This window comes from Megalobrama amblycephala, linkage group LG15 (assembly GCF_018812025.1).
Source record: "Megalobrama amblycephala isolate DHTTF-2021 linkage group LG15, ASM1881202v1, whole genome shotgun sequence".
Classification (NCBI taxonomy): Eukaryota; Metazoa; Chordata; class Actinopteri; order Cypriniformes; family Xenocyprididae; genus Megalobrama; species Megalobrama amblycephala.
The window spans coordinates 18,039,963-18,057,464 of record NC_063058.1 but is presented as its reverse complement, the minus strand read 5'-3'; the positions used below and the strand labels follow the sequence as shown (position 1 = coordinate 18,057,464).

Below are 17,502 nucleotides of genomic sequence, written 5' to 3'. Positions count from 1 at the left end.
GCAAAGGTTTTGAGAGCGAACGCAAAGTTTCTCTGGGGAACGCAAACGTTTTTTGAGGGAACACAAAGGATTTGTGAGTGAACGCAAAGGATTTGCAAGTGAACGCAAAGGATTTGCAAGTGAACGCAAAGTTTCTCTGGGGAATGCAAAAGTTTTTTGAGGGAACGCAAAGGATTTGCGAGTGAACGCAAAGTTTCTCTGGGGAACGCAAAAGTTTTTTGAGGGAACGCAAAGGATTTGCGAGTGAACGCAAAGGATTTGCGTTTTTTGAGGGAACGCAAAGGATTTGCGAGTGAACGCAAAGTTTCTCTGGGGAACGCAAACGTTTTTTGAGGGAACGCAAAGGATTTGCGAGTGAACGCAAAGTTTCTCTGGGGAACGCAAAAGTTTTTTGAGGGAACGCAAAGGTTTTGAGAGCGAACGCAGTTTCTCTGGGGAACGCAAAGGATTTGCGAGTGAACGCAAAGTTTCTCTGGGGAACGCAAACGTTTTTTGAGGGAACGCAAAGGATTTGCGAGTGAACGCAAAGTTTCTCTGGGGAATGCAAACGTTTTTTGAGGGAATGCAAAGGATTTGTGAGCGAACGCAAAGTTACTCTGGTGAAGGCAAACGTTTTTTGAGGGAACGCAAAGGTTTTGTGAGTGAACGCAAAGTTACTCTGGTGAAGACAAAAGTTTTTTGAGGGAACGCAAAGGATTTGCGAGTGAACACAAAGTTTCTCTGGGGAACGCAAAAGTTTTTTGAGGGAATGCAAAGGATTTGCGACTGAACGCAAAGTTTCTCTGGGGAACGCAAACGTTTTTTGAGGGAACGCAAAGGATTTGCAAGTGAACGCAAAGTTTCTCTGGGGAACGCAAAAGTTTTTTGAGGGAACGCAAAGGTTTTGAGAGCGAACGCAGTTTCTCTGGGGAACGCAAAGGATTTGCGAGTGAACGCAAAGTTTCTCTGGGGAACGCAAACGTTTTTTGAGGGAACGCAAAGGATTTGTGAGCGAACGCAAAGTTACTCTGGTGAAGGCAAACGTTTTTTGAGGGAACGCAAAGGTTTTGTGAGTGAACGCAAAGTTACTCTGGTGAAGACAAAAGTTTTTTGAGGGAACGCAAAGGACTTGCGAGTGAACGCAAAGTTTCTCTGGGGAATGCAAAGGATTTGCGAGTGAACGCAAAGGATTTGCGAGTAAACACAGTTTCTCTGGGGAACGCAAAGGATTTGCGAGTGAACGCAAAGGATTTGCGAGCAAACACAGTTTCTCTGGGGAACGCAAAGGATTTGCAAGTGAACGCGAAGGATTTGCGAGTGAATGCAAAGTTTCTCTGGGGAACGCAAAAGTTTTTTGAGGGAACGCAAAGGTTTTGCAAGCAAACACAAAGTTACTCCGGGGAGGGCAAAAGTTTTTTGAGGGAACGCAAAGGATTTGCGAGCAAACACAGTTTCTCTGGGGAACGCAAAAGTTATTTGAGGGAACGCAAAGGTTTTGCGAGTGAACACAAAGTTTCCTCGGGGAACGGAAAACATTTGTGAGCGAACTCAAAAGCATTGACATATAATTTTTCCTCCCATCTCATATTTTTTCCTTCACCATGTGCCTTTAGGGGCTCCATAAAATATAATTATAATGTGAATTATTTATTATATATTAATAATTATTTATTTATAATTATATGAAATAAAATTATTAGTGTAATATTATAATTAAATATATTTATGAATTTTCTTTTTTTATTATCATTTTTTGTTACATTTATCCCATTATGCAAAATATAATTTATATCTTTACTCTTTCCATAGCCGATAAATCTGTATCTGACGACAAACCTAAGAGGGTCAGTGACACTTCAAGCAAAGGAGGCAAGACGGTAACAGAAGAGCGTCTGCGTCCTATAGGAGCATCAGCCGAGGAAGAAAACAGCGAAGATTCAGGCAAAAGTGTGAGCAAAGACAGCAAGTCGGACTCAAGTGGAGAGCGGTCCGTTCAGATCATCATCAAATCTGAACAAGGATCAAGCACTGATTCTTCAGAAGGACAGGAGCCTCAGTATCTCCCCCCTATTGTCTAACACCCCTTTATAGCGTGTGATTTCTACTTCAGCCGCTTGGTCTGGACTTACCTATTGTGCGGCTTAGATTGAATTCGATTTTGTTGTATGGCAAAAAAAGTACAAAAAATCAAACAAATAATTTATTTTTTTAGCCGTTTCTTGTGATCTGTAAAGGTGCGGTCACACTAGAGTTTGAGCGTGCGAAATTATTTTGCGATAAACGTTGGCAAGATGTGATGCTGTAAGGCTTCTGTTTTTAATAATGACTAAATCACAAATTACAAAATAAAATAGATCCTCTATAGTGAAACCTCACCTTCACTTTCCAGTCTAGAAGAATTAGATTAGTAGTGAAAGATTGATAGTCTATTAAAATGTTTTGTTGATTTCTATGTAAAGTGAATAATTTGGTATCATTTTGGTGCTTGTGTTGTATTTTGAAAGGATTATTACTATGAGATTGTGTGAAACACTGGCATATTTTGCAGAGCATCATGCTATGTGCATGTTTATTGGGTCTAGTGTGCTTTTTCATTTTTCTTTTAAAAGCATCAAAGCTATTAGCACTGTCAAAAATAGAGCTCAAGCTAACCTTGAGTACCAAAGCTGCTTTATTATGCAATATTACTGCATGAATTAACAGTGTTTGAATGTTTTGTTGTCATTTGCCAGGTTTTTTTTTATTATTATTATTGTTTCTATGAGTTAGTTAGCTGTCAGTGCAATAATTACTGAGCCAAAGAGATTTTTTGTATACATTTTTGTTGTAGAGAAACGCATCCTCAGACTAAATCTGATGGAAAGCACACTAGATCATCAAAATGTGCACAATATTTGCGTGATTATAATGATGATGACTGATGGCAATATTGTTGTTGATGAAGATGGTTATGATTATTATGATTTAGATTCAAGGTCAAGAATGATGTTTTTAAAGTTGCTGTTTAAAGTAAAATTAGTGCATCATTGTATGTTCATACAGAATTAAAATACTAAATTTTATGGATTGTAATAGTTTATTTTCCTGTATATAGAGTTCTTAATGTAAATACCATCCACCCTATGTGGATGGCACCAAGTCATGTAAACATAGACAAGGTTTTACTTGTTCTTGTATTGTTTATCTGTTATAAATGAAAAAGAGATTTTTACTACCATATGCTATCTCTCTCCCTTGTTGTTTCTTGACAATTTTGTTTATGTGATTTTAGAAGAAAGTCTTGGATCAAGGGTGTTAGGTAGTGCCTTTCAGTATTAGAATGAAATAATCTAAGTTGTCTCCTGAAAAATGTCTGTAATATACTGTCATATCTTTGACAATAAAGATGTAATACCTGAATGTGAATGTGAAATTTTTAAATGCAAAACATGGTCTGGTATTTATTTATTCAGTTTAATTTATTTAGTCAATAATGGCATCTCATATGTGTATCAAGGGTACTCATTAAAATTCTGGTAAATGTAAGATTTATACACTTTTAAAGTTATTATATTTTATTTAAAGCTAGAACTATTTGTTTAAGAATGTAAAAGCATCCTATGGGACTGAAAACTTACCCTAACTGATAAATAACCTATAAGAAGGTGCAAAACTTATGTTTTTGTGTTCATGTTTATCAATGCAATGTGTAGTTTAGTTTAGAAACTAGTTCACATGTGGAGACTATTTAGACAAGGCAATTAAACAATAAAATAAGTACAAAAATAACTATGACATATATTTAATTATATGTAGCCTTTATAGGTTTACCTCTAAGGTAAACAATGTGTAATGTTAATACTACAAATGTGTGAAGAATCCTTTATATTATCGTCCGAAGCTTTCTATTTTCCTTTTATAATATATTTATAGCTTAGTTTATGCTTCTTTGGCGTACTTAAAATGATAAAATAAATATATAAATAAAATCCTTTCTACGTGTTCTTACCGTAGTAATCCCTATAATTCGAGTTTTTAGTTTTGCGTTTGACCCTCCTCAGGTTCCGTTCTCTGCTCTGGTGACGGCCAGAATCATGGCGGCTGTCACTCTGGTTTGCCGTCCTGCGGGTGTCCTTCCCAAGCTTTCAGGTGAGTTCACCGTTAGATTACTTCACCATACAGACAGTGTGACTGTATATAAACACTGTTATGGCTGAGGCTGTTAACGGGACGAATAATATAGCGATTATATTGATGTTTAAAGGAAATCGGTGTCTTGTGTTTTGTGACCCCGGCTAAAGACATCAGGCCTCATTTGTGCCCTAGAACAGATACAGGATACTCAGAAAAATGCTACTGTGTCGTTTAAAACGATAAAAAACAAGTTGTTTTATTGCAGGACTTTAATTTTATCATTTTCAACTAAATGCAGTAGTTGTATGCAGTGTGTAGTGTATGGAAATCGGAGAGTATGTCTCAAAACATAGTGAGCTCCCTACCTAGATAGTATTTATTGGCATCACAGGCGCACATTTGATGCCCAAAATGCTGCTTTTGTTATTTCCTATAACTTTATACGTTCTGCAACATTTAACATGTAATATTTTATGCAAATATTGTTACTCTGAAGCATCATGTCGTACTGTCCTTTACCACATTTACCCTGTAAAGTCTGACATAGGAAATATAATTCAGAAATAAATAAAACAAAACAAAACATATATATATATATATATATATATATATATATATATATATATATATATATATCTCCATATATATCCATATATATATATCCATATATATATATATATATATATATATATATATGGAAATGCCCTAGAAAAGTGGGGTTTTGGACAATATTGGCATGAATCCTTTTTAATTTGTGATAATTTTGCACTGATAAGGGACAGCACAAACTACGCAAACATATTTTATTACATAAACAGTTTATACATAGAAAAAACTTAAATTTTCAATTCATCAAAATATTGTTGAAGCTATTAAGGTGTGCTGACCCAAAAATCTTTTACAAACCTGGGCCAAGTTTAAACCATAACCAGGCATCACAGCTGGCAAAGGGGCATGTCTGACTTTGACATGTATATATTGCCATTATTTTGTAATCAAAATAAAAATTATTATTGCTGGTCTTCAATGATAATGTCAAGTTACTGTAATGTATTTGCACCAAAAAATAAGGATTTATGCTGATATCGTCCAAAACCACACTTTGCCAGGGGTGTTTCCAAACTTTTGGAGGGCAGTATATATAATGTGTTTATATATATATATATATATATATATATATATATATATATATATATATATATATATATATATATATATATAATATATATATATATATATATATATATATATATATATATATAAATATAAATATAAACACAACAGTTTATTGAACCTGTAGACAAAAAAAAAAAAAAAAAAATATATATATATATATATATATATATATATATATATATATATATATATATATATAAAAAGTTTCCATATGCGTTTTATGTTTTGTAACATATTTGATATGTCAGGCCTTTTTTTGCCCATATACAGGTGCTGGTCATATAATTCGAATATTATCAAAAAGTTCATTTTTTATTGTAAATTATTTTTAAAAATGAAACTTTCATATATTCTAGATTCCCTACATGTTAAGGTAAACATTTCAAAAGGTTTTTTTTTTTTTTTTAAATTTTGATGTTTAGTGCGTACAGCTAATGAAAGTCCAAAATCCAGTATCTCAAAATATTAGAATATTTCCTAAGATCAATCAAAAAATGGATTTTCAAAACAGAAAAGTTCAAGTTCTTTAAAGTATGTTCATTTGTACACTCAATACATGGTCGGCAGCACATATTACAGCAAATGACTTGCTTCTAGCACAAATTACAGCATCAGTGAAGTGTGGCATGGAAGTGATCAGCCTGTGGCACTGCTGAGGCACTACTGAGCCTTCAGATCATCTGTATATTGTTGGATCGACCGTTTCTCATCTTTCTCTTGAAAATATCCCATAGATTCAGGGGTCAGGCATGTTGGCTGGCCAGTAAAGCACAGTAATATCATGGTCAGCAAACCACTTGGAAGTGGTTTTTTTACTGTGGGCAGGTGCTAAAGTCTTGCTGGAAAAGGAAATCAGCATCTCCATAAAGCTTGTCAGCAGATGGAAGCATAAAGTGCTCCAAAATCTCCTGGAAGATGGCTGCATTGACTTTGCACTTGATAAAACACAATGGACCAACACCAGCAGATGTCACGGCCCCCCAAATCATTACTAACTTCAGAAACTTCACACTAGACTTCAAGCAGCTTGGATTCTGTGCCTCTCCAGTCTTCCTTCAGACTCTGGGACCATGATTTCAACATGAAATGCAAAATTTACTTTTATCTGAAAAGAGGACTTTCGACCACTGTTCAGTTCTTTTTCTCCTTAGCCCAGGTAAGATGCTTCTGACGTTGTTTCTGTTTCAGAAGTGGCTTGGTAGTCCTTTTCCTGAAGATGTCTGAGTGTGGTGACTCTTGATGCGCTGACTCCGGCTTCATTTGACTCATTGTGAAGCTCTCCCAAGTGTCTGAATCGGCTTTACTTGACAGTATTCTCAAGCTAGTGGTCATCCCTGTTGCTTGTGCACCTTTGCCTACCCAATTTCTTCCTTCCAGTCAACTTTGCATTTAATATGCTTTGATACATCACTCTGTAAACAGCCACCCCATTCAGTAATGACCATCTGTGACTTACTCTCTTTGTGAAGGGTGTCAATGATTGTCTCCTGGACCATTGCCAAGTCAGCAGTCTTCCCCATTAGTGTGGTTTCAAAGAACAAGAGATACCCAGAATTTATACTGTAGGGATGGTCATTTAATGAAACTCAAATGTAAATATTCTAATATTTTGAGATACTGGATTTTGGACTTTCATTAGCTGTGCGCTCTAATCAACAAATTTAAAAAAAACTTTTGAAATGTTTTACTTTACATGTAGGGAATCTAGAATATATGAAAGTTTCATTTTTTAAAATAATTTACAATAAAAAAATTAACTTTTTCACAATATTCTAATTATATGACCAGCACCTGTACTATGATATTGAAGAATATGGACCATCATTTTATTCAGAGGCCCAAACTGAGCAAAAATATGGTGTCTGATATATTTATACAGACAAAATGTATTAATTAATTCTGATAGCTTGTAATGTGAATAATGTAAATGCTATAGTAGAGCAGACTACTTACATAAAATGCATATAAATATCAGTTGTCACTCTGTATCTCACAATTGTGTGTCTTGGTAAGATGATATGTAAGTGCTTAGTTTTATCAAAACTCTAGTTTATAAAAGCTATTCTTATGTAACTTGCTTTAGAAAAATCAGTAATGATTTCACAGTCTCAAGTCACCTGAAGTTGGACATGTTTAGAATTCTACTAAAAGGCTTTTTTCTTGCTATAAAAGTAAAAACTATCAATCAGATGACAGAAAGCATGTAGTAGATTGTGTACAACAGATTTTCCAGCAAAGTTTTGATCATGTTGATAATGTAGCTGTCCTAGAAATGTATATATTATACAGTAGACCTATACAGGGTTTCTTCAGTGTATTTGAATTATTCCAATAAACATATTTGTCTATATTATTTTATTAGACATATATTTGTTTTCACATGATTTATTTCCTCTGTTCATCAGCCACCTGTTCTCCAGTGTTGCTGGCGGCTGGTCCTGTGACTGTTCAGCACAGGAAGATCCATCATGCCGTGGTGCCGCAAGGAAAAGGAGGCCGCTCGTCCTCCAGTGGAGTAGCTGCAACAGTGTTTGGAGCCACTGGATTCCTTGGGAGATATGTCGTCAACCGACTCGGTGAGTCCACATGCTGTTCATCGTAAAAGCCAGAATGAGCCTCATTCACTTACAAGCCTTCCATTGCCCTTTCATTCATTTGAAATGTTGTTCGGGTTTGTTTTAGGACGTATGGGCTCCCAGATCGTGATTCCTCACCGATGTGACCAGTACGATCTTATGTACCTCAGACCTATGGGCGATCTCGGCCAGATCATCTTTATGGTGAGCACACCCATAACCATGTGTGATATTTCCAGAGGAAGAGTTTTCTTTCTAATGAAAGTGGGCTAAACTGATCAAATTGACACTTTTACAGGAATGGGATGCAAGAGATAAGGAATCAATCAAAAGAGCGATCGCTCACTCCAACGTGGTGATCAACCTTGTGGGAAGAGAGTGGGAGACCAGGTACTGGAAAATGGGGCTGTACGATTTGGGGGAAAAAATTTTAATTGCAATTTATTTGTATTTTTGTATTTATTTGTTCCCCTGATAAAAATTTTGATTGTGGCTTAAAAATTCCAGGTTTGCAGAACTGAACAATTTGACAAAAACTGTGATTATACTGCAAATTAGCCTGTATGCCTGTATGTGGAGCATCGGCTGCTTGAAATTTTAGCAATGTTATACTGCATTGTCCCTGTTAAATAAACTAATAAAATAAATAAATATCAATATGGCTGTATTATAATAAAAATAAAATATTACTAAAACACTAAAAACTACAAATATAAAATTTAATATAAAATTACTTAATAAAAACATAGCAATATGACTTAATATTTCACTGTAAAATGAAAAATCGAAACTGTAAAATTATACAGCACTAATATTTATGGATGTCTTCAAATGTTCTTCATTTTCATATGTTAAACCATGAAACTTTTTTTTTTGATGAAAAATGGCAGGGAGCCACTAAAGCTTCTCTTTTGCATCCCTAAAGTCATAACATCAGAGCTTTACTATATCTCAAAATTAAATGTTTATTAAACTAAATTCTGCCTATGCTAAACAAAATTCGAACTTGGATATCACAACGTGGTCTGCAGATATATTTAATTAATTTTTTTGCATCTCATTTTATACACTTTTTTTTATCTCTCTTTTAAAGGAACTACAAGTTTGAAGATGTCTTCGTCTCCATCCCCCAGCAGATTGCGAGGGCAGCTCGTGAAGCCGGAATTAAAAAATTCATCCATATGTCCCACCTTAATGCAGATATCCGCAGCCCCTCCAAGTATCTAAGGAATAAGGTAACATCCTTACTCAAAAACCTTGTGTGTGCATAGAGTTCAACGATTTTCAACCTGCTTTGTATTGTTACAGTGTCAGTAGTATATGTAAATGAACGATGTTTACTCATTCTCCATGTTACCTGGACCAAGAAATTTCCATTTATTTGTCACCAAAAGACTTTTGACAGCTACAGGGCTTTCATGAAAACTACAGATTATACTTGTGCATTTTTGTATCCCCGCCCACGGACAGTCGGATCGACAGAGGGTTATTAACAGAACAGTTATTGTACAAGCAGGTTTATTTACTCTTTAAACAGCATTATGGTAAAACTGGAACACTATGTAACAGCTTTCTTACCCATGCACCACAGCATTTTGCTTCGGGCGGAACTGACGGAACGGCAGTTTCTTTTAAGTTTTTCCCCTCCGTTTGACTTAAAACAGTTTGTTCGTTGTCATCCTGTTTGAAATGGAGACTACAAACACAGGTTTTACAGATTTTCTGTTGCGGTGTTCTTTCCTTTTTTTAAATTCTTTGCAGCCTTTAGACGCTGCCCTCGATCCTTCTCTGGAAACCTTATATGGTTTACTCTTTGAATTCTTGCACCTGGGAACAATACAAGCCGACACCAGTTATGACCAAAAGTTTGCTAAGAAGTATTTCCTACCAAACCAAGGCAGTATTTGACTCTGGTCAAGTGTATCCATAGCAGACTGGTGGGAGTGGCCTTGGACGGCAACATGCCCAGGGCTAGTGCATTATGGGTGTTGATGTTTATCTAACTATTTGGCAAAAGGGAAGACAACAGCCTTTTTTCTGTTTTCTCAAGTTTTCCCATTTTATTGAAAGCCCATTTTGCCCATACCCCTTTAAAATCAACATAAAATTAAAATAGACCCCATTTACTTTTATTATGCACATTCCTGATTGTTATCGTGCTCAATTTATGATTACATTATATTCCTCCAAAGAAAATATTACCAAAAAATGTTGACTTCTGAAATGACTTTCAGTTTCTCCACTGACATAACCTATGCGGAAAATTGTTAACCAATAACCAAGTAGCTATTTAGGCTGCCAATGTAAGTAAAATTTTCTGAAGTCAATAGTAATGCATTCTACAAATTGAAACTATGATTGTATGATAAAGTATGACGATTGCACTGTTCTTGTGTCATAACTGCTTTAATGAGTTCAACTCTTGCAGGCTGTAGGCGAGGCAGCGGTGCGGGAAGAGTTCCCTGATGCCGTCATTATGAAACCCTCGGAGTGCTTTGGAAGAGAAGATAGATTCTTGAACCACTTTGCTAGTAGGTATCTGAATGCATTCTGAAAACAGTTACTGAGTGTGAAAATTTAATATTTGCCTTTATTTTATGTGGTAGAATTTGGTCTGTCTGAAAGAGACAGTTCACCCAAAAATGAAAGTTCTGTCATCAGTAGTTTCTATCCACTTCACATCAATAAACTGAATATGCATTTAAAAAAAGTTTGTGTAATTTGCTATCTCCAGTCTGTTTCGATCCAATTGACCTTTTACTGATAATTTTGTAATGGCATCCTTGAGCATGCCCTTGAGCCGTTTCCATGCATAATTTTGTGTATGTTGCAAATTGTGCATCTTTCGCGTACTTATTTTGTTCCAAACCAAACATTCTATCAAAACGCAAATTATTAATTTGTGTAGTTGATACCTAACCCAAAGTTTCCCATGTTTAACCTCAGCAAATTGCTTTGTTGAATCCATAAAATTTGCTGTCTGTTTAGACATGCGTTGGTTTGGCAAAGCTGTACCTCTAATTGGAATGGGCAAGAAGACAGTCAAGCAGCCTGTTCATGTGAGTATCAGTCAGCTTGAACACAAGAACACATCTTCTTTTAAGTGCACCTATTATGCCTTTTCAGATATTACATTTCATGTAATGTGTAATATAGCTGTTTGTGAAAGGTCTGCAGTTCAAAGTGCACGATAAACAGTTATTGTCACCCAAAAGAAAGAACCGATTCCAAACTGCCTGAAACGAGCCTAATTCCAGCCTTACTTCCTGCACAAATCTTACGCAGGTTTGTAACACATTTGCATAATCCCGTCTTTGATCTTCATTGGCTGCCAGCGAACAACGTCTATTTTGACTCGCCCTCAAAAACTGTAGTTGTTGCTGAGGCCTGGAAGAGTGGTTTGTGTTGTTGATAGGTTGAGAAGACGCTGTTTTCTAATCACAACACACTGGGCACTCTGACCAATCAGAGCAGAGAAGGCTTTCAGATAGGGGCACCTTAAATGTTCATGATAATGTTCTCTTATTATTTCAGATTAAATATTTTACCCTCCTTTAATTTTTAAAGGTGGTGGATGTGGCCAGAGCCATTGTCAATGCCATCAAAGACCTCGATGCTAATGGGAAAACATATGCATTAGTTGGGTAAGAACCGGCCCCATTTCTCCTTCACTGCCTTCTAATTTTTCAAAAATTATAAATTTCCATTCTATAATTTCTTGTGTCCGAAAACATGAAATGAATCTCTTACTCTACAGGCCCAACCGGTATCTACTGCATGACTTGGTAGAGTATGTGTACGCACTGGCACACAGGCCCTTTTTGGCTTATCCCATGCCTCGCCCTATCTATCAGTAAGCATCTCCTAAAAAATGTTTCTTTTTACTAATTTTAAGGGGTTAGTTCACCTAAAAATGAAAATTGTCATCAGTTACTCACCCTTATGTCATTCCAAACTCCTAAGACTCATCTTCAGAGCACAAATGAAAATATTTTTAATGAAATCTGAAATTTCTTTCCCTCCATAGAAAGTTTATTCACCCGAAACGCTGACGCTTTAAAATATTCATAAAGAGATTGTAAAAGAAATCCATATGAATCAAGTGATTTAATCCAAGTCTTCTAAATAGACACAATCGTTTTATATGATTCAATTTAAACTTTTATTCACATATAAACTGTGTATGTTTACTAAATTTGAGTGCTGTTTTAACACTTATGAGTGAACTATTCCTTTAAACTTTAAAAAAAAGTTTCAGTTTGGCCTTGACAGCCTCATATATTCCCTTTGTGTTCTCTGGTTTTAGCCTCATCGCAAGCTTTTTTGAGATGAACCCTTTCGAGCCCTGGACAACCCGTGATAAAGTCGACCGGGTATGTGTGTCGGAGCATTACAACACATGTTTTTAGTTTATTATCAAGAACTTAACAAGTAATCTAAACCCTCATTTATAGTTCCACACAACGGACATGAAGTACCCCGACCTCCCAGGACTGGAGGACTTAGGCATCACACCTTCCTCCCTCGAGCAGAAGGCCATTGAAACCTTGCGTCGCCATCGGCGTTACCGTTATCTGGAGGCTGAGCTCGGAGAGACCAAACCTGCCAAAACAGTCAGCTATTAGCATCCGGTGGTTGCTCCTGTGTCCAGTCAGCTCTCTGCTGGTCCTCACATGTTCTCTAGTTTTACTTTTTTCTGTACATAAATAAAGATATTCAACCTATAGCTTTGGCACTTGTTTGTTTGTTTTTTTCCTTGGGAGGGAGTGTGATGCATTTTCTTTCATTTTCCTGACATAGAACACATTACAGGCGATTTTAGACTATTTCAGTATAAATTAGTATTGATCACTTGACTTTGATGTTAGCTCATGTCATTCTTAGGTAAAGGTTCTCTCTCTCTCTCTCTCTCATATATATATATATATATATATATATATATATATATATATATATATATATACACACACACACACACACACAGTTTCCTCCACAATTATTGGTTTCACACAATTATTCCTATCACTGAAGGAAAAGAATTGAAAGTGGGGGAGGGATCACTTTATGAAATAAATGTTTTTCTCCAAAACACGTTGGCCACAATTATTGGCACCCTTTTATTCAATACTTTTTGCAACCTCCTTTTTCCAAGATAACAGCTCTGAGACTTCACCTATAATGCCTGATGAGTTTGGAGAACACCTGACAAGAGATCAGAGACCGTTCCTTCATGCAGAATCTCTCCAGATCCTTCAGATTCCCAGCTCCATGTTAGTGCTTCTTCAGTTCACTCCACTCATTTTCTTTAGGGTTCAGGTCAGGGGACTGGGATGGTTATGGCAGAAGCTTCATTTTGTGCTCAGAGACACATTTTTGTGTTGGTTTTGATGTTTGTTTTGGATCATTGTCCTGATGGAAGATCCAACCACGGCCCATTATTGGATTTTTAGCAGAAGCGGTCAGGTTTTGATTTTTTATCTGTTGGCATTTGATAGAATCCATGATTCAGTGTATCTGAACAAGATGTCCAGGACCTCCAGCAGAAAAATAGGCCCACAACATTAAAGATCCAGCAGTAAATTTAACCGCGGGCATGGGGCACTTTTTATCCATGTGTGCACCAAACCCATCTGGTGGGTTTGCTGCCAAAAAGATTTTTTTAGTTTCATCTGACCATAGAAGCCAGTCCAGTTTGAAGTTCCAGTTGTGTCTGACAACTGAATATGCTAGAGATTGTTTCTGGATGAGAGCAGAGGATTTTTCTTGAAACCCTCCCGAACAACTTGTGGGGATGTAGGTGCTGTTTGGTAAATTTTTTTAGGCTTTCTGAGACTCAAGACTCAATTAATCTCTGCAATTCTCCAGCTGTGATCCTTGGAGAGTCTTTGGCCACTCAAACTTTCCTCCTCACCATGCATTAGGATGATTTAGACACACGTCCTCTTCCAGGCAGATTTGTAACATCTTTAGTTGATTGGAACTTCTCAATTATTGCCCTGATAGTGGAAATGGGGATTTTTAATGTGTTCACTTTTTTCTTACAGCCACTTTCTATTTTGTGAAGCCCAACAATCATTTGCTGCACATCAAAACTATATTATTTGGTTTTACTCATTGTGATGAATTATTACGGGAATTTGGCATTTGTGTTTCCTCATGTTTATTCTCCTGTGGAACAGGAAGTCATGGCTGGACAATTTCATGTTCATGATCTCCCTGGTGTGCTAAAAAAAATGTAAATATGAATGGGAATATACTTCAGAGATATTTTACTCATAAGAATTTCTAGGGGTGCCAATAATTGTGGCCAACGTGTGTTGGAGAAAAACATTTATTTCATAATGTGAGTTTCACCCCATTTTCAATTGTTTTACTTTGATGAAAGGTTAGAATTTTGTGAATTTTTTAAATAAAAGATCAAAAGGATAAACAATGTAGATGTATTTTCACAGCCGTCTTTACTCATATTTACTAAGGGTGCCAATAATTGTGGAGGGCACTGTAATTATATATATATTTATTTATTTATTTATTTTTTTTTTCAAAACCATTAAGTAATCTTACTGACCCCAAACTTCTGAAAGGTAGTGTAGAATAATAATAGAATTTTGACTTTATGCCACTGACAAATCCAGCTATTATTTTAACCACTCCCACATTTCAGATCAGAGGTGTCTTGCATAAATCAAAGTGAACTACACCTTTGATTACAGGAAACATTATGCACGGGCATTCATAAACTCCTGAAGCATTTTTCACAGCCGCAAGGACATCATGAAAATGAGGATTGCTACAAGAGTTGGTGTGTTAGTTATTGGTGTTATAGTTTTCAGTCTAGTCTACATGTCACTTAGACAAGAAAAAGTTAATGACAACAGGTTACAAAAGCCAGAAGATCTGGAGGTTCTTAGAAGACTGAAGAGAATAGAAGATCAAGTTTATAAAATAGGTGAGTTGGATAATGGATAGGGGTTGAGAGCAGGGGCGGATCTACAGGGGTGGCACGGGGTGGCAGCTGCCACCCTAAGAAAAAGCTTTGCCACCCCAAAATTATCAGAGAATAAAATAGAAATGTTAGCAGTGTTTCAAATACTACTGCTTTTTAGCAGCGGCGCTTCAATGTGATGACATAAAAAAGACAGCGTATTGCAAAATAATGGCAAAAAAACACGTCTTTCAATAAGCTGCATGACGGTTGCACGCGCACGCAGCGCGCCCAATGTAGTCAGCTTAATTAACAAATGACTCTTATGAACCGATTCTTTGAGAGTCAAGATAACACAGCGCAGCCAAGTTTATTTCTTCGTGAATCGGAAAATTACTGCTTCTCGGCTAACTCAGAAGTCCTTGAATTTTCGTTATTTTTTGCGAGCTGATTCACCGACCGCCCGCTCCACTTTCATCATGGTCTTTTTTTCCATCCGACGAAACGGTAACATGAAATCAATTAGAAGATCCCGATCACAGAAACTAGTTAGGTAAGAATCTAAATGTATTTTATCTTTTCTAACACGTGTGTTTTCTAACATATTTTCTAACACATTATAAGTGATGCAGTTGGCCCAGTTTCCCAAACCATTCGTTCAGTTCTCAAAACAAAGACACATTTCTCAAAACGTTTAACAATGACTACATTAGGTAGCAAAACTGATGACACACACCAGTCAAAATCTGAGAGAGCTGAATGAATAATTTACAGGGGTTTTAAACTTACACACCAGTACTTTAGATGAGGGAAATTTCACTATGTACAGTAAACTGTAGCACGTTGTACACCCTCAAACTTGTGATTGTCAACTTTCTCTGTAGCCATTTGTACTGTATTTTTGCAGAACTGAGAAATGACTGCCTAGGGATATAGGCCTTGTCTTGTGTCAGAAGACCAATACACTGCTATAATACTGTATATAGGCTACTGTAATAAAATTTGGCCAAATGTGCAGAGGATGCTGAATTTAGTTTTACTGCAATTGACAATATACTGTATTGTGGTGCATACTACTGCAATCTACTGCAAGATCAATTTATAATAGTAAAATTAAAAAAAGAAAGAAGAAAAATCATTGCTGTATTTTACTGTATTTGTAAATTTATTTTTGTATAGTGTAGTAGACAGTGAGCTGCAAAATAATTCCTGAATCCCAGTAAGCTGTATTTTTGTTACAGTGTTATATGAATTGATCTCACTAGTGTTCACTGGGCAGTGCAGTAGTCTGTGTATTTGTTAAGTTTTGTGTGTTATCTGAGGCCAAAGTTTGATTTTGTCAGACAAGAATAAGTTTTTGACTAGAACATTTTATTTTGACCTGGAAGTTTGAGGTTTGTACAAGTGCATAGTATTGAGATTGTGTTTATAGTTGTGAGAAAATGTTGAATTGTTTCATTTCAACTAGACTGAAAGACAAACTTATGCTGGCTTGTCATAAATTTGTTTAAAAAACATAAATAGTTTGATCAGTTAGGCCAGAATATAGATGTTCTAGGTGATTGCTAAAGTGTTGCTAGGTGGTTGCTAGGAGATTCTGGGTGGTTGCTAGGCTCTTGCTATGCAGTTTCTGGGGTGTTGCTAGAGTATGTAGTTGATAGGTTGCTCTGGGTGAACACACACAGACATTCCCACCTTTGTTAATAACAGAAACTCAAAATTTGTTTGCAAAAAACAAGTTTTTGTTGTTCTTTAACTTGCACTAAAACATGTGATTTATGCCACTGAAGTAGCCTGTGTAATATTAATAAAACTGCTCATCTCCTTTAGTGATACAAGCTCAGACTCATTTTGAATCTGTTGATGTTTTTCATATAGTGCCTTTAATTGGTGCCATTAAGAATATTGAAATCTTGTTATTTATTTTTAATTTTAAATGGTATATAGGACTACTTTATGGTAATGCAATGTTTGTGAACACAATTGTGTATGTCAGGGCAGAAATCTCCAAAAATCTATGGGTGCTTGCTTTGGTGTTGCCACCCCTCATAGACCTCATGCCACCCCTTTGCCACCCTATAAATAATTTTCTAGATCCGCCCCTGGTTGAGAGCCACTGTTCTAAAACTTTTAACGTGAAAAAGTTTAACGTGGCCATACTAATAAAGCATGCTATGTACAGAAAAGCAGATGAGCCCAGAATATGAACGCAACACGTTTAATTAAGCATTTTCCTCCCATAAAGAAACGTTTAACGTGGCTTAATGTACTAAGACAGTGACATTAAAGGACCAAACTTAGTAAACACTATACTAATAAAGCATACTATACAGAAACATTGGTTTGTGCAGAATTTGATCTTTTAATATCACTATCTTTTAATATTAGTAGGCTACATTAAGCGACGTTAAACTTTTTCTTTATAACGGTTTTCTATTGGAGGAAAACAACGTGTAATTAAATTAATTGCATTCATATTCTGGGCTCAACTGCTTTTCTGTACATATTATGGTTTATTAGTATGATGTTTACGGAGTTTGGTCTGTTAATATCACTGTCTTAGTACATGCGACGTTAAGCATTTTTCCAGCATAAGACTCCTTAGCAGTTTTGCCCCCTGATGCGCACGCATCCAGTATTGTTGCAAGAAACCCGCCAGGCACGTGCACACAGACAAAAAAGGGGCTTTTTTTTTTTTTTTTAATAAATGAATATATATTCCTGTTTGCTCAC

The 17,502-nt window shown here is 36.1% G+C and overlaps 2 protein-coding genes across 9 annotated transcripts in view; both read left to right on the top strand.

Moving 5' to 3' along the window:
- dyrk4 (dual-specificity tyrosine-(Y)-phosphorylation regulated kinase 4) overlaps nucleotides 1–3,378 on the top strand; it is a 41,825-nt gene extending 38,447 nt beyond the window's left edge. For all 8 annotated transcript variants that reach the window (XM_048157981.1, XM_048157977.1, XM_048157979.1 and 5 more), the window contains one exon: nucleotides 1,789–3,378. In XM_048157981.1, the coding sequence (XP_048013938.1) occupies nucleotides 1,789–2,057 (269 nt within the window). In that variant the 3' untranslated portion in view covers nucleotides 2,058–3,378. The remainder of the gene's footprint in view (nucleotides 1–1,788) is intronic.
- A 581-nt stretch (nucleotides 3,379–3,959) lies between these two features.
- ndufa9a (NADH:ubiquinone oxidoreductase subunit A9a) lies at nucleotides 3,960–12,570 on the top strand. Its single transcript, XM_048157984.1, has 11 exons — nucleotides 3,960–4,107; nucleotides 7,674–7,844; nucleotides 7,951–8,048; nucleotides 8,143–8,234; nucleotides 8,938–9,079; nucleotides 10,273–10,375; nucleotides 10,833–10,903; nucleotides 11,412–11,488; nucleotides 11,602–11,697; nucleotides 12,151–12,217; nucleotides 12,299–12,570. The coding sequence occupies exons 1-11, from the start codon at nucleotides 4,053–4,055 to the stop codon at nucleotides 12,467–12,469; spliced, it is 1,143 nt and encodes a 380-aa protein (XP_048013941.1). The 5' UTR covers nucleotides 3,960–4,052; the 3' UTR covers nucleotides 12,470–12,570.
- The last annotated feature ends 4,932 nt before the right edge of the window (nucleotides 12,571–17,502 follow it).